The sequence below is a fragment of the Bacillus rossius genome, chromosome 7 (genome assembly GCF_032445375.1).
Source record: "Bacillus rossius redtenbacheri isolate Brsri chromosome 7, Brsri_v3, whole genome shotgun sequence".
Lineage (NCBI taxonomy): Eukaryota > Metazoa > Arthropoda > Insecta > Phasmatodea > Bacillidae > Bacillus > Bacillus rossius.
Genome location: NC_086335.1, coordinates 60,249,136 through 60,271,475, shown reverse-complemented (window position 1 = coordinate 60,271,475; position 22,340 = coordinate 60,249,136). Strand labels below are relative to the sequence as shown.

At 40.3% G+C, this 22,340-nt stretch overlaps 1 protein-coding gene across 1 annotated transcript in view; it reads left to right on the top strand.

Moving 5' to 3' along the window:
- The window catches only part of LOC134534147 (death-associated protein kinase related-like), a 159,137-nt gene that overhangs the window by 129,747 nt on the left and 7,050 nt on the right, over positions 1 to 22,340 (top strand). The window contains exons 3-4 of the mRNA XM_063372261.1: positions 5,063 to 5,275; positions 9,535 to 9,673. Of these exons, the coding sequence (XP_063228331.1) occupies positions 5,063 to 5,275; positions 9,535 to 9,673 (352 nt within the window). The remainder of the gene's footprint in view (positions 1 to 5,062; positions 5,276 to 9,534; positions 9,674 to 22,340) is intronic.

Genomic DNA, 22,340 nt, shown 5'->3' with positions numbered 1-22,340 from the left:
TATAACTTAAAAAAATCACCGAACCTTTATTTTATTATGTATGTAACGAATATTATTGTGTGTTAAATTATATGTTTTAAAAATTTATAAATGCACAAATGGTATAACAGTTTAAAATATTCCATCCAGCACTGAGATGCATTATGTATTTAATTTTAAAATGAGATTTAAATTGAAACATTTGAGATAGTTCAGCCAAAGACGAGCGAAAAGATTTCCTCTCGAAAAAAAAAAAGAATAACGAATTTTTGCGAGAATCTTATTTATGTAACACACATAACATCAACCTAAATTTTACTTTTACAGCAGAAAAGAAGAGGGGGGGGGGGGGGGGAGGAACAGGAGATGGAGATAATTCGGGCGCCTAACTCGAGGTTAGTGAATATTATGTTTCTCCTCGCGTGTTGACTTTTTGATCTTGCAGTTACCGATCCATTTCCACTGGCCCGGGGGGGGAGAGGGGGGGATGTTGGCAACATGTTCGGTAGCTGTCTCTGGTTGCGCGTGCTGGTAGTTGCGTGTCTGCTCGTTGACAGGTTGTCATGTACGTCTTCGCCCGCCTCCTCCGCCGCACGTGTGCCAACACAACCAAGCCCTTCTCTTATCCGCGCATCTCCTCTTTACTGTTCCTTGTTCGAGACGAGCCGGCTCTTACACGCCCCCCGCCACATTGGCCACCTTCCGCCCATGTAGGCCCTGTCCAGCTGTCAAACATCCCAACAGTCACGTTGCCTTATTCTCCATCAAATAATTTGTACATAGCTCAGGTTGCAAATTATTTTGTTATGTTGTTTGACGGAATCGGCCAATTAGGATCGGGCTCCAGCCAGGGTCGAAATCAAAAAGGAAATGAGGGGGGGGGGGGGGAGTGTGAAATATACATAAACTCCCCCCCCCCCCCCCCCTTTTTCCGAAATCCTAATAAAATCTTTCAAATATTATTCACAGCAACGAAAAGAAACAAATTGAAAACAAAAGAGCGGGAAAAGTGGTCTCACCTCCCCGCTCCTGGCCCTAACGAAAGCGGCAACGGCTTGTGATTCCGGCCCTAACGAACATTTAAAATGATGGAAAACTTTTGAAATATTAAAAAGGTTGAAAAAATTTAAAAAAAGTTAAAGTGTGTTAATATTAATACCGCATACAAAGTATTTAAAACAGAAATTTTCGGTACGCTGTCACGGTTTTTTTTAAACGTGAATACGTCGCTCTAGGTCGTCGCCGAACACTGTCAGTGATGCCTGCACACGTGCTAGGCCGGTGGGACGTCCGCCATCTTGTCTCTCTCCCTCTCCCTGCAGAGTCTGGTCCGTTCGGTAGCGGTGAGTGGCGCCTTTCTGGCCTCAAGGTTTTTTTTTTCTCTCTTATAGCATACTTCGCCATACTATGTTCCCGACATTGCAATTTTTTTTTGTCGCGGTATTCTTCGAAATTGCGTCTCACATTTGTTAAATCGTTAGTTGTTTTTTTTAATTTTCAAACTCGGTTTAAAATTCCTCTTTTCCGCACAAAATAACTCTCATTTGATTCAAATTGGTGAAACTCTCGTGTCCAATATCTTCGAAGTAGATGAGTGAACATTTGAGAAACTTGCCTATTACTCGTCGTGACCTGTAAATATACAAAAATACTTTTAATGGTACATGCTTAAACCCTTATATATATATATATATATATATATATATATATATATATATATACGGGACTTGAATAAACTATGCTTGGTTTATATTTTACAAGGTTTTAAAAATCGATACTTTTTAAAGTTATACTTCTTCAGGCGCGTTATGAAAAAAAAATTGATGAGAATCAATGTTTACGATGCGCGCGCAACATGCAAAAAAAATGGGCAGGATGAAAAAACTTAAAAACATTTATTTATTGTGAATATTAGTGATAGAAATTGTTTTTGTAAACTTTTTTTGATTGAAGTTATGTTATAAATTATTAAATTATTATTTAGTAAATTAAAATGAGCATTCAGCATATTTATGATTTTTATTGTTAAAATATATTTAGATAATTTTACTAAATTAAATAATATATTTTATACACGTTTTTATATTAATATTGAGTGCTAAGTATTTTTTTTTATTTGATTGAATTAATACTCTACCAACCGTATTTGTAATTTCACCCTAGTCCTTTTATTATTTTATTTCTATAACTATGTGCACGCAAAATTAAAATTAAAATTAAAATTAGTTTTTTGTTAATAACGACAAGTAAGTGTCACTTCAAAAACGCGCGTACATAAGTACACGGGACCTTTTTTTTTTTTTTCCGTCACCCTCCACTTTTTGAAAAAAAAAAAAAAAAATGGCATCCCGATTTATAAGACGTATCCACGTCAACACGCAGACCTGACGTGCAATTGAGCCCGCAATCACTGTATACGTGTTCACTACAATCACGTGATAGACCCGCAGTTCGGGCCGGCGGGGACCGCGCGCAGAGCAGATGGCGGTCGGGACAAATGAAGAGATCTCGCGGTTGTCGGGTGACGTTGATCGCCCGTCGTCCCGTGGGAGGACGATGGAAGACCTTTCTGCCGGTATTGTCGACCCAAGGACGACGACTTTGAGGGCCGCGTCTCACTCGCCGCGTCGCTCGTTTCGTCATTACCATTGTTCGAGGGTTCCCCCCCCCCCCCCCCCCCCGCCTTTTAACTCCTCATCCCGACAGATCTCTCGCATTCTATTATGTTTATTCTCTTATTTTCCCAACATATATTTACTAATAGTTAGAGACCGGAAAAAATTCGCGGTTTCGATGGCCTTCAGGATAGACTGCACATACCCCTGTACACTCGGGCAAATAACGCAAGTAAATTGGCTGCCGACTTGTAAGTCGTCTCAGCTGGTTTGTGTGTGATTCGATCCTTCTTTGGTTGAGGGTTTATAACTGGTTGAGATGCGTCCAGATGAACAGTAAACCAATAGCAAAATTATCTAAGAGGTATATGTGTTTGAATTCTAGCCTATAACCGAATGAATCCGCAAATTTTTCAGGTCTCTACTATTAGTTAGAGACCGGAAAAATTCGCGAATTCATTTCGCGATAGGCTAATATATAAATAGTTATACCTCAGTGATGCCTCTGCTATTGGCTCACAACTCACCTGGATGGCTCTGGGCCAGTGAGAGACACCCAACCAAAGCTTTATCGAATCACAGGCTGCTAAGTATGGGACGTCTCACAAGACAGCAACCAATGAGTGGGTGGCATTTGACCGAGGGGAAGGTAGAACTATGGTGTTCGTCCTGCAGGTCACTGAACCCGCGAATTTTTCCGGTCCCTAATAGTCAGTAGTGGATACTGGTTTTTTTTTCCCTGGCCATGAGAAAAAAGGGGGAGGGGATGTTTGTCATGCTAATGTACAAATGTACTAATATCTGTGATTTCATACGAGTATTTCTGTTCCATTTGCGACCTTCCCCAGCTTGGCCTTGATCTGAGTTGCTGAGTCTATTCGTCTCTTGTTTCGCCGGTGATGGAGACGTCAGTGTTCGGATACAAAAAGAAAAAAAAAGAAAATAAACACGGGAGCGTGGGCCCCCACGCGTGTTGTTGAGTGGAGCTTCGCTAACAAGAGTTGTTGTGTGGAGCTTCGCTAACAAGAGTTGTTGTGTGGATGCGAGCGAGCGTGCAAGCAAACTATCTTTACGCTCCGACGACGTCACAGCCTCGCCTTAAACCTACTCGGGTTTTGAAGTAGTTTCTCGCGAAATACAGGTGTCTCCAGGTTCAAAGTATTTAAAAATACGTATGCTACCTTATTTATATATGTTTTTTTTTTTAATACTGTCTCACTCTTAGTTTGCAGCACAGAGTAAATGGTGAACACTGTTGCCAGATTGATTCTTCCTGGCTTATTAACATTAGTTTTTTTAAATTAATATATGTTTTATTATTTTTATATTGTACTATTTATTTTTATTTTTATACGATCATAAAATAGTGTATAGTGACAATTTTATTATAGTTGTAATTCTGAAGAAGAAAAAAAGAGTAATAATTAAATGCTGAACACCAGTAGACTAAGTCAGACTACCTGATGATGGCAGCTGCAATGTCTACCGAAACGTCGTAAGACAATTAATTACCTGACACGGCCTACACCCAGAAGCCAAGAAAATGCACGCTTAAAATTTGTTTGAAGTATAAGACTATCTAGTGTTCTATTATTACTTTGTCGTTTATTTGTGTTATAAAGTAGCTTGGCTTCTGGGCTGTAGCCGTGTCCTTGGAAAAAAATTCACCGACGTTTTGGTCGACATTGCAGTCGCCCATCATCAGGGAGAAGTTACCTACTGATGATGGCGACTGCAATGTCGACCGAAACGTCGGTGAATTATTCGCCAAGGACGCGGCTACAACCCAGAAGCAAAGCTACTTCAGACAAGCCTGCGAACATTATTTGTGTTATATCAGTACATTCTGCCCGTGCTACGATCTTCAAATGAAAGTAATACGTGGTAAGGTAGTGGCCGCGACAGGGAAGCCCGAGAGTGGGGGTGCTGTCACAACTTAGAAACACACAACTTAGAAACACACAACTTAGAAACACACAACTTATAAACACACAACTCAGAAATACAAAACTTAGAAACACACAACTTAGAAACACATAACTTAGAAACACACAAGATATAATCTTTTAAGTTGTGTTTCTAAGTTATGACGTTTCTAAGTTGTGTGGTTCTGCGTTGCGTGTTTCTAAGTTACGTGTTTCTAAATTATGACTGCTGTAATTTGTGAGTTTCTAAATTGTGATAGTTCTAAGTCATGACTTTCTAACGTGTTTCGAAGTTACGTGTTTCTAAGTTATGGCAGTTCTAAGTTGTGATGGTTCTAAGTTATGACAGTTCTAAGTTGTGATGGTTCTAAGTTATGACGTTTCTAAGTTGTGTGTTTCTAAGTTATGTGTTTCTAAGTTATGATCGTTCCAACTTATGACAGTTCTAAGTTACGCGGATGTTTTTCGAGGTTTCTAAGTTGCGTGTTTCTAAGTGATGTGTGGTTCCCCCGAGAGTGCACGGGACTGGGCCTCGCTGCGCAGGGGCCAGTTCGCGAGGCTGCGCCGCTGCCGGTCCCGGGACACGGGCCGCCTGTTCGCCGCCAAGTTCTCGAGCCGCGCGCGCTACGGCGAGGACTGCAGTGCCGAGATCCACCACGAGATCGCCCTGCTGTCGCTGTGCGCGCCGTCGTCGCGCGTGGTGCGCCTGCACGACGTGTTCGAGACGCCGTCCGAGATCATCATCGTGCTCGAGTAGTGAGTACCCACCTACCGCAGTGCGCGTCGTTACCACAACGCCGAATGTCAAAATTGACCACAACAACGCCGACAGCTAGAAAACTGCTGTGTACCACAACGGCGAAATAACAACTGAATGAATTTGTGTGTTCCTTAAATGTACCTTAACGCCGAAATACCACGATCAAACCTAACCTTACCTAACCTAACCTAGCGTAATATAACCTAACCTAACCTAACTTAACCTAGCCTATCCTAGCCTAGTCTAACCTAACCTAGTCTAACCTAACCTAGTCTAACCTAACCTATTCTAACCTAACCTATTCTAACCTAACATAACCTTTGTGACAGTCCTACAATGATATTTTTCGGTGTTAGTGTATTTCGGCGTTGTGGTAATTCGGCGTTGTGGTACACAGCAGTTTTCTGGCTGTCGGCGTTGTGGTCAATTTGGTATTTCGGCGTTGTGGTGCGTCCCCCCATAGTGCCTGTGTCTGCCTTCACACACACACACAAACAAACATGCGTGCCACGGTCGCCTCCGAGAAGCACGCATTTGTCTGATAGTACACGCTCATGCATCACATTGGCATGGTTACGTTAGTCTAATAGCTAGAGACCGGAAAAAATTCGCAAGTTCATTTCTCGATGGGTTAAAATTCAAATACTCATACGTTTGCGATCCTTCTACTGTTGGCGCACGGTTCACCTGGAGGACTCTGGGCCAATGAGAGAGGCTCTAAGCCAAAGAAGTGTCTAATCACGGGTAATCCAGTCTAGACAACTCTCGAGTCAGCAGCCAATGAGCAGGGGAAATTTGCTCAAGCATGTAGAGGACTGTAGAGTCTATCCTAGGGGTCATTGAAACCGCGAAATTTTCCGGTCCCTATACTAACAGCATACACATATGTAGAGATCGCAGAAATCGGCAGGTTCAATGACCTCCAGGACGAACTCCACAGATCTACGTATACTCGGGCAGGTGTCTACCCACTCATTAGCTGATTGCTGTCTCGTAAGACGTTACAACGTATAAGCCTGTGGTTTGATACATCAAATGAATGAATACCTCTAATTTCAAAGTTTCCTTTACAGAAGTACACTGTTTAATATACCGTTAAAAAAAATTATGCATTATAAAGTTGTGTCATAACATTTGCTCTCTATGGCGCTATCTGGTGACAGAGCACGCTGAAACAAGGACTAATAGCAGATATCGAGCACTGGAAGTGCACACTGCAAACTAAAGCTGGACTCACAATGATCCGTCTTGTCCGACACCCGTCCGTCCGTCCGTCCGTCAACGAGCCGAGCGACTCACAATGATCCGCGCGGCAGTCAAATATTTTTCAATTTTAATGCTGCCAACAGACTATAAATCTTAAATACTGGTAAATATATTGTATAGATATATTATACTGACGATCATGACCGTTAATCCCCTAATAAAACACTAAATTAATTTTTTTTCGCTCTGATATTTATTAAAATATTTTCAGTTGTTAAAAATGTTCAAACGTAAGTTGATAACATTTAATGGAAGCAGCTAAAAATATAAATATGTTTAAAAACCTTTTAAGATAGTAAAGGTTGCCGGCAATAGGTCTTCTTGCTATCATTTTGGAGGTTATTTCATCCGTCCAGCCGTCGGAAATTAAAGCTTGGTAAGGTTTTGACGGACGGGCGGACGGATGGATGGATGGTGGATGGAATTTTCCGGGCCATCTGATTGGCTGCAGGTGACGTGATTAATGGACGGACGGATGAGACGGATGATTGTGGGTACAGCTTAAGGATGAGACACGCTATAAGATGATAAACTAAGGATGAGACACGGTATAATGTCCCGGATGGCACCAGCGATGGTGTCTTTCTGTTCATATCTCTCTTCCCCTTCCCTCACCACTCGTCAGAGAAGCGGTTCTGGTCAAACTATCGTAACGGAGAATAAAAATTTTTTTTGGGAGTGAGAAAATAATGGGAGAAAACGAGCCGTACCTAATTCGCCATATGTATGCCAACAGCGCTGCCTATGTCAACCCGCGTTCGGTTCGACGCACTCGCGACCAGCCGCGAACAATGGAGCCATGCAAATACACAAAAATTAAGCAATTGCGCCATAGAAATCTGCATTTCATGAGCTTGTTTCATTGAGGATCACTGTTTTCACAACTGCTTTCCCCTCGCACCTTCATTATGCTGATAGGCTAACAGGCAGGCGGCTTGCTCACTGAACAAACCTCAACGGTGATTATGATCACGCCGCTACCGCAAACAATGTCGACTGAGATGGAAACCGCACACAGCCTCAGGTTAGCGTGGCGGTGGAAGTCTGCGGTGATTCGCCGTTTGCCTCGCGCATGTTACATCGAGGTCGTGAGGATAAATGAAATATGCCTGGTTTATAAATCAACGCTAGAAAAACAATAACGCAGAGTGTTCAATAACGACGTTTACAAATACTCGTTTGTAAACTGCGCCAAGTCGCAAAAAAACGCAACTTTCAACTTTTTTTGTTTTTGCGTTTCGGATGACGTTTGAAATATTTGAAATTAAGTGAAGTGTTCTGTTGCGTACATAGAAGGCAACGATTTTGTTTTTATTATATATCACTTTTATACACTTGTTAAACTATCGCACAGTGAAAGAAAATAACACTTTTAAATTAAATTATTATAAATTACATACATTCTCCTACTAAAAATGAATTATCAAAAGAAGCGCGGGGAAGACATTGGTTTGCTACTGTTTTACAATTTCAAATCGTACACTGTAATTTTTTTTTTCTAAATGAAACAGAATTATTCATGTAAAATTACAGATATGGGTAAATTTATACATTTTAATGAAAACAACTGTATCACTACAAATTAGTGTTTTTTAGTAATACTGGGTTCGGTTCTTACTCGTACATTTATGATTTGTCGTAGCACCTACATGAGTTAAGTTATTTGTAAATCGTTCCTAGAATAGCTTTCGATTATTAACTGCTTATATTAATAAGCACGGTAAAACAAAATAAAGTCAAATTGTTGAATAATCGATTATCATTTATATGATTCAAAAACAATTATGCCTGAGAAAAAGGTAATTCATATAAGCAAAAAAATAATAATAGACATGATTTGTAAGAAATCATAGTATCTTTCTTGTAGCATTACAAACTATTTTTTTTTAGAAACTGGTATCCAAGTGCAGACATTTTTTTCCCGTGTAGTTAAATTTTAACTAGAGGCAAGCAATTTTCGCGAGATAAAAAAAATCTGAATGCCTGTTAGACTGCGACAAGGTATACCCGCACCAGCGGTTTCTTCCTTGTGATTGGCGGCCGTTTGTGAGAGAAGTCGTAGCCTTTTTTTGACTGAGCCACTTGGGACGTGTTTGCTTCCGCACTGAATCACTGGGTTTGGTGTTGTAACAATCGACGTGTGCCTGAAAGAAACTCACCCGATCACGAAAACACAGACGACGCTACAGTGTTTTAACTTTCAACTGGTCTCGGAATCTTTTTCTCGAAATATGCATTCCCCTTGATTTTTAACTAGAGACCTGAAAAATTCGCGGGTCCATTTCGTGTTATGCTAAAATTCAAATAATTATACCTTAGTGCTGCTTCTGCCATTGGTTCACTGTTAATCTGGAGGACTGAGGGCCAATTAGAGACCCTCACTCATAGAAGTGTCGAATCACAGGCCACCTAGTCGAGACGACTTACAAGTCAGCAGCCAATGAACAGTTGGCATTTGCCCGAGTGTGTAGAGGATATTGGAGTCTATCCTGGAGCAGTGGCGTAGCCAGGATTTGTGTATGGGGGGTGTTAAGTAGCATGGCTCCCTTATTAAAGCGGGGGGTCCGGGGGTCCTCCCCCGGGAAAATTTGGATTTTAAGGTGTAAAATAGTGCTATTTTAGCAGTTTTCGGTACTTAAATTTAAATATTGTAATGGTAAAATTTTTATTCATTTTTAATATGAAATTTGTTTGAGTGATGAATAAGAAATTTAATTAAAGATTTGGTGCTAAGGGAGGGGGGGGTTGAACCCCTAACCCCCCCCCCCCCTGGCTACGCCCTGTCCTGGAGGTCATTGAACCCGCGAATTTTTCCGGTCTCTACCAATAACAAAATTATATAAGAGGTATATGTTGTTGAATTCTAGCCTATCACCGAATGAATCAGCGAATTTTGCAGGTCTCTATAGCATTCCCCTTGATTTTGAACACATCGCGAAGTGAATCCCCGAATGTTTGCGGTTGACGAGAGGGGCGGGCCGTGTTGCAGCGCTCCTGGCGGCGACCTGCAGAGTGTCATCGACGACAACCAGGTGCCCTTCGAGGCGGACGTGGTGAAGTTCGTGCGGCAGCTGGTGGAGGGACTCGTCTACCTGCACGACAGGAAGATCGCGCACCTCGACATCAAGGTACGCCGCCGCTCCTTCGCAACGGGGACGCACCACAACGCCGAAATGACAAATTGACCACAACGCCGACAGCTAGAAAACTGCTGTGTACCACAACGTCGAAAAATGTCATTGCAGGACTGCCACAAAGGTTAGGTTAGGTTAGGCTAGGTTAAGTTGTATTACGCTAGGTTATGTTAGGTTAGGTAAGGTTAGGTTTGATTGTGGTATTTCGGCGTTAAGGTACATTTAAGAAACACACACACAAATTCATTCAGTTGTTATTTCGGCGTTGTGGTACACATCAGTTTTCTAGCTGTCGGCGTTGTGGTCAATTTTGACATTCGGCGTTATGGTATTTCGGCGTTGAGGTAACGACCCCTTTACAACTACACGCCCGCTAAAGCTTTCTGCCATAAACATATAAATAAACCATCCCAATAAAAAAAATTGTTCATAACTCGCTCAAAAAATTATTATTTCAATACGTTATTCATTTCAGATTATCTCAACCTCAATTTTTTTCTTATTGCCACTTGTCAAATATTAATAATTTAATATCATTTCTGGGACATACGCCATTGCAGTTTTGCACTGTTTGTCATGGGAAAAGTTCTTAAATGCAAAATAGAGATAAAAAATGAAAATATAAATCTTTTTACAACACGATCTCTCTCTCTCCCCCCCCCCCACACACACACACATACACACACCATGGGTATGCTGCTGGTCAAATAATGACAAAATTTCAATTTCTTTTTTCAGCCTAAAATTAGTTCCTACTACGTAACATCCATTCCTTAAAAAATATTTTTATTCTTTTTTTTTTAAACAGGGATTGTATCTTTGTACATACCGGTGGAAAGTAAAAACACGAAAGTGTCAAAAAGAAGTATGCTTTTCAGTACCAGTATTTGATAACTTTTTTTTAGCCTTGTAACTTAGTTCAACAAGCAGTTATAATAATTACAAATAACACAACACTAATTTTTCTGACAGCTAATTGATTTCCCCAAAAACTCAACACCCACCTCATTTTTACTTATTACAATCCCAATGTAAAAGCAAATGATACGTGTTTTCGCGAGGGAAAAAAATAATAATAATGAAAAGAAGCATGTCGAAGAAAATGTTTTACAATTTTACTTTGTTGTTTTGTTGATATTGAAACTTACATGTTTTATAAACTACACTGTAATTTTTTTACAGAAATATTCGTATAGAATTACAGATATTTCTACATTCACACAAAAACAATTGTATCAGTAAAAAAAAAAATACTTCGCAATAATACTAGGCTCAGATTCTTACCCGTGAATTTATGCTGAGTGTGGTCCAGGATCATTCGATAATTGAAGTTATTTGCATAAACCTTTTCTTGAATAGCTTTCCAGTATTAAGCTAAATAAAACAAAATAAAGGTCAATAATTGAATATTCGATTATCCTCCCCTTGGTTTAAAAAAAAATCATGCTTGAATGAAACAACTATTAAAAATTTAAATTGTGCACCAATTATCGAAAGAAAAACATGTATTACATATGCCAAAATAACCATAGCCATGTATTGTACAAAAGTTACGATATCTTTCTTGGCAACTGGTTTTGTAAAACGTACCGCATGTTTTCCTGCGCTCGCTGGGTGCTACGTCCTTGCGCTCTTGCGTTTATTGCGTAGTTCACAAATCCGGCCTTAGCCTAAACCTCGAAAGTCTCCCGGCGACCTTGCTTGTTGTCCAGGATCGGCCGGGCCCCCGCACGAATAACGCATGTAAAAATATACGGATGATGGATCCGTGAGCTATGGCCACGCGCCTTTAAGTGAGGGGCTTTGTTCACCCACGCACCGGGGAGCGCGCCAATCAGGTCCTCTGCGACCCACGCGCGCCAATCACCGCCCGCGGCCAAGTTCACACAGCGGGAGGGGAGGGGGTGCTAGTAAGGCCGGGTTTACGAGTGAAAATTAAGAATTAGCCGTGTGCTTGGCATACTCCTCTATGTAGACTAGTGGAATGGTGTATGATTGCCGTGTAGGAATTTGGACGGGTCGTGTGCGCACCATATGATGACTTAAGACTTAGCAGAGATGGTTATATTTTATCTTTTTTCCTTAAAAATTAAGGGAAGCGCCAATCAGAGCACAGCAGAATGTGTTGTTGGCGTGAAATAATGTTTCCTTAAGAAATAATAAAATACTTAGAGCTTTTATTTTTTTATTTTCGTGCAATGTTCTTCCGATTGGAATATTTATTTTGTTTTATGATTCCGTAAATTAATTATTCTGATTGTTCAGGGTAATTTTTGCTATTATACGAGTATAATAATATGTTTTTACAATTCATGAATATATTTTCTTACTGTAAAGCCATTTTATGGTGGATTGGAATGGATGATATTAGCATTACATGACCTAGTATTTATAGTATCCTCGATTCTGAATTATGTATGGATTCTATCTGGGTTACAAGCTGAAATGTTGTAATTTTTAGGTTCAATAGTAACCAAGTGTCTGGTTTTTCAAGTAGGTACATAACCAATTTCACTATGGATAAAAAAAATGTTACGTAAACCAATTATTAATTGACAACGATTATAAACAGTAATCAATTTCAACAATGCGGACGATACCTACGAATACAAAAAATTCAACTTAAATAACGTGGCTGCTTTTCTCGCCCGTTTTTATTGGATGGAATTAACGACCACTAATTCAATCGTAAACCGGATATAAATTAACCATGTGCTCGTCAGTGTAAAAGTTAAGTTTATAATTCTTTAATTTTTCTGTCGTGAACCCGCCTTAACACGCGGCCAATAGCAGCAGCCGCGGATGCGTGAGCGTGTGTATCGCGCCGTTATTTCAGGAAGATTAAGTTGATTCAGTGTGTGTCAGACGCCTCCGCCGTTGTACCACCGACGGAAAACGTGGGACGTTAACTGCGTACTATACGATTCAGAGGTTGTTTGGCTTGTGGGTGCTAGCTATAGCTAGGGGCATGTATTGTTGACAGAAAAAAAAAGATCGCTCATTAGACTGCAAAAAGGTATGGCCACACTAACGTTTTTTTCCTTGTAGGCATTTCCCTATTCGTCCCGGCCATTCCGCACCGGATGGCTGTGATTGGTGTGCTGACAGTAGACATGTAGGACCTGAAATAAACTCAGCCAACCACTAAGCATAGACAATGCTACAAAGTTTTAGCACACCTTGTCTGGAAATCTTTTCGCAAAAGGGTTCACCGACGTTTCAGTGTTCATTCCTGAGGGTTTTTTTTCCCTATGACATTGGCTGGGCAACTGGCAATTTCTCGGATTGATTTTACGTCGGGCTATAAAATATGCAACAGTATGCACACTCTAACCAACATTTGATTTTCTATTGCTAGATTAGGTTTTTATTGCGTGCCCTCTCTTTCTTTTGATTGGGTCGCTCTCTCTACCGCCAGTTGGCAGTTCTGACCCACAGCTGAAGAGGGGAGGGACGAAGGAATCAAGGGTCAATCCACAAACCAGTGACAATCCATAGATGTTTTCAGTACACCTTGCGACCAGATGAATACGCGGGATTTACGGACCTATAACAATGTCTAAGTGCATGGTAAAAATCTAATCGCCTATTACATTGCAATATGGTTATGCCCGCGTAAGAGATTGTCCCCTTTTTAATTTGTGGCAGACTGCCAGAGAAGTCGTTGCCCTATTTGACAGGGCCATTCAGTACGCGTTTGGATGACTATGATTGGTGCGCTTACAGTAGACATGTACCTGAAACAAACCCAGCCACCCACGAAACACTGACAGTGCTACAAAATTTTGGTAAACAGATGGTCTGGAAATATATCAAAAAAGTACATGGCCCTAGCGATTGTAGTTCCTCACCATAGGACGCATCAAGCCCTCAAACATCCAGAACTTGTGGTGGCGTGAGTGTCTGCCTCTACACTGAATTTTTTATTTTATTTTGTAAATGGAACAGAAATTATTCATGTGAAATTACAGGTGTTTGTAAATTAGTACATTAAACTGAAAACAACTGTATTACCACACAATAGTCTGCAGTAATACTGGGTTCGGTTTCTTACCCGGTCATTTATGCTTTGTGATGTTGCAGTACCTCCAATATTTAAAATTATTTGTAAACCGTTCCTTGAATAGCCTTCCAGTATTAACTGCGCACATTAATAAGCGTAATAAAACAAAGTAAAAATATTGAATATTCGATTTATCTTTTCCGTCGTTAAAAAAATATATATGCTTGCATGAAGCATCAATTAAAACATAAAATTATACGCAATATTTCGTAAGAAATACTCAGTATTATCTCGAAAAAAAAATATTTAATATACGCAAAAATAACCATAGCCTGGTTTTGTTCAAATTTACAGTATCTATATTTATTTGTAGTATTACACACTATTTCTTAGCAACTTTTGTAAAAGTACATTTTTTTCCTGCGCTTTAAACTTCGCTGCCCTTTTGTCCCCCAAAAAGAGTCAGGCTAGAATGTCAAGTTTCCCAGGACTCCCAGAGTGGGGCCGCTGGCGACAGGAGAGAGGCCCTCGCTGTCAACACGGAAGCCGAGAGTAAACCTTCCGCCGACCAGCTGTGCCAACATAACCCCACCCCGTTCAACCCAGGTCACCGAGGGGCCTAATGTTTGCACGGCCAGTCAGCGTGGCCTAGTGGTGACGAAATACAGGGCGCGGGCCTAAGGTGCGTGTCGGTTTTGAAGGACTAATTCAAAAAAGAAACGGAGCAACTTACAGAAATGATATTTATTTTATTTGTAATCAGTACACATACTCATTTGTTTTTATCAAGTTCGGACACAATGCGAGCAACTCCTCCCCCATTCCCACTCTCTTTTACAGATTCCTATCCCTACCGTAGACGGAGCACTGGCCTTTCAAAAACCGATACACACATTTTACCCCTTTTGACGGCGCTGCAGCCCACACGGCTCAAGTTCCAATGGCTACACTTGGACAGGTGTTCCCTTCGCGCCTCGTGTCTCTGAGGTCACGTGGTATGTATGGCCTGCGCCTTCACCGCATTGGAGCTTTTGTGACTTCTTCCCGTGGGGTTACCGAAGGTTTTCAAACATCGTCCTCACACCTTGGAAGAATTGAAGACGCGAATTCGGGAGGAAATCACCGCTACACCCCTCTAAATGTGCCGAAAACCGGTCGGAGAGTTCCGAAATCGCCTTCGTCAATGAATCACTGCTGATAGCCGCCATCTTCCTCACATGATCTTCAGAACTTGTTAAAAAAAAAAAAATAATAATGGGGATGTATAACGATTTCAATAAAATAAACCTAATTTCTGTAAGTTGCTCTGTGTATTTAATAGCCCTTCAAAACCGATGAACACCTTTTTTTGCCCCATCCTATAAATTTTTCGCTGGCTGAACGACACACGGAGTTAGGAATCGTCAGGAGACGGCCTGCTGCGTCGTAGTTGAAGCCACTTTTTGACCTCGCCTTATTGTCCCGTCCAAAACATTGCGGAAATGGTGCTTTATAGCGTCTGATGATGGTTAATAAGTATTAGTTAAAATGTGGGTCGTTAAAAACAACTTTAAAAAAAAGTAAACTGTTTTAAAAATGCAAACACAACACTTAAGTCAATGTTTTGAGCGTCAAATCGATACGGCGCAACAATTAGCAGAAGAGGAAAAAACAAAAACTATTTCACACAATTACCTTGTGATGGTGCAGACGTGGCCACCCTCTAGAGTTCGAACCCGGCCTTCGACCTCCACGGACACGCGTCCCTGACCGCGGCCGACAAAAGCCGAGCGCGTCGCTCACGTGACGCGCCCACGCGCGCCAGGGGCGCTCCTCGTGGCCTCGGGCGGAACTAGGCCGCGCCCCAGTCGCGTCTACGGCCTGCACTCTGCGTGGCAGTTCCTTGTTGGCGGCGTGCTTTACTCCGCACACACACATACACACCTGCGAAACTCGTGTTTGTTTATAATTTGGAGACACCATTACATACTGCAGTGGCATTTTAAGTGAGTAATGCGTATTTTGACACGACGGGAAAAAAAATCTCACGTGGGCAGAGCAGTCTAGTTGGCGAGGTGGTTGAGTTAACACTTCTTTTCAAGTAGCTATGGGGTTTCCACCTCACCAGATGACCAGATACTTCTTTGGGTGTCGGGAGAGCTCACTTTTTGTCGAGACCACTGGTACCCAGTGGCGGATCCAGGATTTTGGTTTGGGAGGGGCTTGACCCAGCTGAGGCTAGGCTTTATCAAGGCAAACACTAAAACAATAGTGGACCCAGATGCTTTTGGAGGGGGCTTGAGCCCCTTAGCCCCCCCCCCCCCCCCCCTCTGGATCCGCTACTGCTGGTACCACGTGGAGTTAGTGAGTTTGCCTGGGCGCGGAGAGGCTATATATGTCCGCATCCATGCACCCATACCGTGTTCCTACCGGATCATGTCTCGGACACCAGCGCTGGCAACGGCTCCGACACCTCAAGCAACAATCACGGTCTCCTGGGGGAGGTTCCACGCTCCCAGTTCACACAAGGCCCTTTCGTAAATTAAGCTCTGTTCGGTCATTTAAACAAATTAACTCGCAAGAAAAAAAAAGTTTTTTTTATTGACAGTTTTACTTTACCTACTACATATCACACAATCGCCATTCAGTTCTGAACACTTTACGTAACGCTGCACCAGTTTCTTTAACCCCTCTGCATAGAAGTTCGCCTGTCGCCTGGGAATGGAACGGACGTCTTTGCTATAGGCATCATGGACTTTGAATAAGCAATGTATGTAGCTTAAGTACATGCGCTTAGTAAACATCTCCGTACTAGAATCGAAAAATTATGGCTACAGTTTTTTGGGAGGAAAAGGGCGTCATTTTGGTTGATTCAATGAAACGTGGGTCAACGATTACAGCAAAAATTGCAAAATTACGGCTGTAAACTGGTTTAATTTCCAAGCAGAGGAGTTGAAGAAACTGGTGCGGCGTTGCGAAAAGCGCTTTGAACTGAACAGCGACTATTAAAAAACATAAAGTAGATCTGTATAAACATTTTATCTTAAGTTTATTTTAATTATTACCAAATGGAGCTTACTTTACGAATAGCCCTCGTATGACTTAATTTGGGTTACGTAAAATTCTTTAGTTAACCATTTACACCTCGAAACATTTTTATTTGCATTAATTGCTAGTGGTTTTTATACGTGATAGCAAAAATTAAATTTTTAAAACAATAATTTAAACCCGATCATTGTAATATCTCGAAAATTTCTCGCTTGGTAAATACAAACAGATCTATAGTCCCGCCGAAATGGCATTATCATTGGCTGTTGCGCCTTATGTCCGTAACAGAAATAAAATTTACTCATTTGTAGGGGCATGCATATTTCGCGAAAAGATTCTGAGACTAGGTGAAAGTCAAAACAATGTATCATCGTTTGTGTGTCCTGATTGGGTGGGTTTCCTTTAGGCACCTGTCGATTGTTAAACCACCAATCAAAGCTTTTCAGCGCGGAAGCAGACGCGTCCTTAGTGGCTCGGCCAAACGAGGCAACGACTTCTCTCGCCGACGGCCGCCAATCACAATGAGTAAACAGCTGGTGTGTGGTATACCTTGTCGCAGTCTAAGAGGCGTTCAGATTTATTCGCGAATAATGCCTGCCCCTACTCATTTGTCATTTCCCTCGTATGCGCAGTTGTACATGTAATAATATGGAAGGGGGCCCGACGGGCTCTTAGTCCCTGCCGGGCAACAGCTAATGTCGTCGGTCTGAGCTGCCACCCGCCCCTGTGCTTGTTGGTAGACGTGGGCGAGGACCGCCTCTTATCGGCCCCGCAGGTGTCGAGACAAATGACGGCGGGCGTGTCGGCGTCAGGCGGCAGCGGCGGGGGGCAGGTCGACAAAGACGTACCGAGGGTTGACTGATGAGTTCGTCGGCCTCATCTCCGGGTCCTCCGGGGTCCGCCCGTCCCGGTGGTTGATGGATGGCGCGCCTCGCTGCTTCCTATATGTACTACTCTGGCTTCGTAGGGGAGGGGGGGATACTACGGTTCGTTAACCTTCAGATTTTCTTTAAGTGATTTTTTTTTTACAGCCGGTAGTATGTAGGTAACGGAGTTAACGTGTGTAACGTATTGAACGAATAACGCTCGATAGCGCGGTTAAAAAAAAAAAAAAAAAAAAAAAAAATTGGTTGTCTGTAAAGTCGGTTTACGGACGATAGTTTTAACGTGACAACGTCATAACAAAACATTGATGAAATGATTGCATACTTTTATGAATAAAATTTAATCATTTTTTTATTGAATTATCACTATTTTGTATGGATAAAAAGGAGGCGTGAAATGAAATCTACAATTTAATTGATAAATTTACTTTTATTTGCAGTCATTAATTCAAAAATGTTTATTACTTTATCGAAGAAGTTATTTTAACTATAACTTTTATACATGTTTGCTATTTAACTTCTTCCAACCTGTGTTATTCTTAGAGGTGTAAAAGTAATGAAAACATGTGTACCCGTATGTATTCGTTACTATAACAATCAGTACTCGTTACTTTCGTATCGTTACTCGTTACTTCTGATACCTCATAAGTCGTATTGCGTACGCGTACGGTATGACGTCGCGGCGTTGCCAAATTCGTCATTTGTAGAAAACATACTTATACATTACATAAGGTAAGGTGTATTTTTTTCACTTTTCCGTATTTTGAACCAGGCTAGTGTGTAAGTCATTGTAAATTTAATTATATTTAATAGGTAAAGTGTGAAACTACAAGTGAACTGTTGACAGAGTCTACTAAATTTGCAATGGATTTACTATTTGGAAAATTTTAACCGTGCTCATGTTTTATTTATTTATTTGTGTTATATCACAATAACATCGCAATCCATTATGCGTCGATTATAATGAAAAAGCAACAAATAGGTGTCGATAATTATTTGACAATAAAATATAAAAAAAACATTCTAACAATAAATGAACATAAAAATAGTTTTGCTTAGAATTAAATTAAACATAAAAATGAAATAAAACATGTTTCAAACAAAATTAAAACAACAAAATTATTTTGTTCTTAGAATGAAATTAAACATAATAATAAAATAAAAACATATTTCAAAAATAACTAAAACAACAAAGAAAATCTTTTTTATTAGCATGAAATTGAACCTAACCGCAATTGTTATGGGCAAGTGTTAACATTTAAAATCTGCAACTTGTTCGTCAAGCCATTTCAGTAAATAATAAAAATAAAGATTAAATAAAAACATTTTATGGCAGGAATCTCTGGTTCATATTTAAAAATAAAATCTTTTCCATTCGCTTAGGTTGAATAGAGCTGCGCCTCTCACTTAATATTTGGCCCGATTTGGAAAAAGTCCTTTCAGATGGTACCGAGGTAGCCATCACTGATAAATATTTTTCAGCCAAGTTTGAGAGTTCGGGGTATAGAATTGCCCGCGCCTGCCACCATTTCAAAGGACACTCGTTTCGAGGAATAATGCGTTCTTCTAGATATTGCCTCATGGTAATTATGCTGCTGCTAACTATAGAGTTCGAAGCAGACGCTGACGTTGCCAAAGTATCAAAATCTTTCCATATTGAGTCGTTATCAGCGTCGGTGTCGCCAGTAGATATAGCTAACGTCGATTCGTTCTCGTTAGGTTCTATTGACTGCTTATGGAAGTTAAACTTGTTTTGCAGCTCAGTTTTCAATGCATCTTTGGCAGACTCATAACTTGATTCATCAAACCTAAATGCCAGCTTCTTAAAACGCGGGTCTAACAGTGCTGCTTTAGATAACACTGGGTGTCTGTAACAATTCTTGAATCTACTTTTAAATTCCGTTATTATTTTATTTGCCAGTTTCTTTCCTGTATCTGTAATAATATTTGAATCTAAATTGTGAAAAATTCTAAGCATACTTTCTGTCAAAGCCAGGACCATTGAAACAGTCACTTTTTTTTCTGAAGACATTTCTTCAGTGAGTTGCTTGAATGGCTTCAGAATTTTTATTATTTCTGGCAGTGTCTGCCATTCGCCTTCCAATAGATTTTCTACCGGATTGTGTAGGATTCCAAGAGACGCTTCTAAAGGTTCTTGAAGTGAACAAATCCTCTCAATCATGTCCAGGGTACTGTTCCATCTGGTCACAACGTCCATTTTTAGCTTCAATGGTTTTTGATTAGGCCTCAGCTGCTCCTGCATTGCAATTAGTTTTTTGGTAGCTATTGGACTCTTGTGGAAATGTTCCACAATGGCTTTTATTTTTTTTATCAGCTCCCCGAGTCCACAGTCCTGGAGTCCTGCACGCACGACTAAATTAAGAGTGTGAGCGATACATGGCAAATGTTCATAATTTGTTAATCGTATAGCCGCCTTCATGTTCGCTGCGTTATCTGTAACGCAGACAAATATTTTATTTTGTATGTTCCAATGGAAGAGCAACCTATACAGCTCATTTTTAATATATTCGGCCGTGTGTCGCTCATGACATTCAAAACATCCTAATAAAGCAGACTTCAACTCCCAATTTAATAAATAATGGGCTGTTACAGCTTGGTAAGAAGTTGTTGCTCTTGAAGTCCAGCCATCGGTGGTGATCGATACATATTTTGCACTCTCCAATTCTTCTTTTAATTTTTTTTCGACTTCTGAGAATTTAGCATCCAATAAAGTATTGCTTAATATGTACCTTGAAGGCATTTTGTAACCGGGCTCTAAGTAATTAATAAGATCTTTAAAACCCGCATCTTCAACTACAGAAAAAGGCTGAAGGTCTTTAACTATCATTTTAAAAATTAAATCATTAATTTTCTTTTCTCTTACTACACATACTGGACGTTTAATAAAGGCACTTAACTTGGTCTGCTGCGAATTGGTTCCATTTGTTTTAATTACAGGATTAGTAGATTCTGTACTTGCTGATGTTGATGGTATAGGATCTTCCAGAACTGTTGCATCTGACACGGAGCATGGAATGATATTTTCATAGGTTGTTCTGTGTTTTTTAATGAGATGCTTTTTCAAATTTGTAGTAGAGCCGCCTTTCACTGAATACAACGAATTACAAAGATCACATTTTGCCTTATCATCTTTAGTCTGCGTAAAAAAGCCCCACAGTTTACTTCTTTTCTTATCCATTGTAGCAGGTAAGTTGAACTGTAAAATAAAAAGAAATAAGTGTAAATAATATTAAATCGAATATAAACAATTAACGATATTTGATCATTAACAGCTTTTGTTAACCAAGAAACAATTAAATCTCATTAGAGTGGCTTTATAATAATATCTCTTTTAAGATAAGAACAAAAAAAAAGTGAAAATACGCGATAATAAAAAAAAACATACATATTTCGAATTTGTAAAAAAAACTTTCTTAAGTACATCGTTTCTGTTCCAATCTCAAACTTTGTCTCCACACACATATATCTTTAATAAACAAACATCGTTCTTTGTAACTTACGTTTTTAAATTCACCGTGTATGTGTAAAACATACGATCAGCAAAGTTTCAAACACGCATCAACGTTACTTGCGTGAACTGAAACAGTGTAGGTACCGAACCGATACGAAAGATGCGAGTAACGAAATGCATTCGTATGTAACGTTTCGTTACTCGTTACTAGATGCCGCACCCGTTACTCAGTAACGAATACATACGGTTTGCTACAGCTCTAGTTATTCTGTTTAGGATAGGACGATGATAGGAAAAGTAGGAAACGAATGGGTGTTTTTCAAGTTTAATGTGCCTCTAAAAAGTCAAATCGAAGGTTGTTCCAATCGAGTGGAAGAGAGATAGATGCGGCGCAAGCGTAAAATGAGCGTAACGGGACACTTTTTCGTGCGTGCAGCCAGCGTTCATCGATTTATTAGACGTTGTCACGTCAAAAATCGAATTGAAACATATTTACAACCAGCGCATGATTATGCATAATTTATTACTTTCCAGTAGGTACTTTTGTAAATGTTGCTATCAAACTTTTGTAACTCAGAATTCACAACTCTAAAACTCTCAGCTCTTGAGGTTGGATCTCACATCAGCATTATAATTAATTGTGACAGTTTGCAGGGATTCTAATCTGAAGGATTCACAAGGGGGCCAAGATTTTACGCATGGGTTTTAATCAATAGAAGTCATCTCTGGATAGGGCGCTTGTATGTTGTATACATTGCCAATTTTTTGGCCTATATGCATGCAATAAATGGAAAACTATAACACAGGTACAGAAAGTTTTCCATGAACCATAGTTTTAACATTACATTTATCAATCCCGTTTCAAAGTCACGATTTTGCACACAAGTTGGCCCCCTCAGTCATAGGCGTGCGCACGGTAGGTGCCACAGGTGCCTTGGCACCACCATTAGGGTTAACGTTATTTTATTTTTTACAAGCAGAAATAATACATACTTACAAAAAAACCGTATTATTCCAAAAAAAATATGTTTTCCAATCGTGTCGAGTTACAGATATGTGCCCATAACGCTATCAGTATATCAATTATCAATCAAACCAACTATACACACGGAAACAAGCCAGGTGCGATTAAAACGTTCAAAGCCATAATTTGTCATAAAAAATGTTAAAATTTTTTCATCTGTGGATTTAATGTTTTTGTTCGGAAACACCTTAAATAGCACCATTTAGCGCTTTCAAATCCAAATTTTTCCGGGGGAGGACCCCCGGACCACC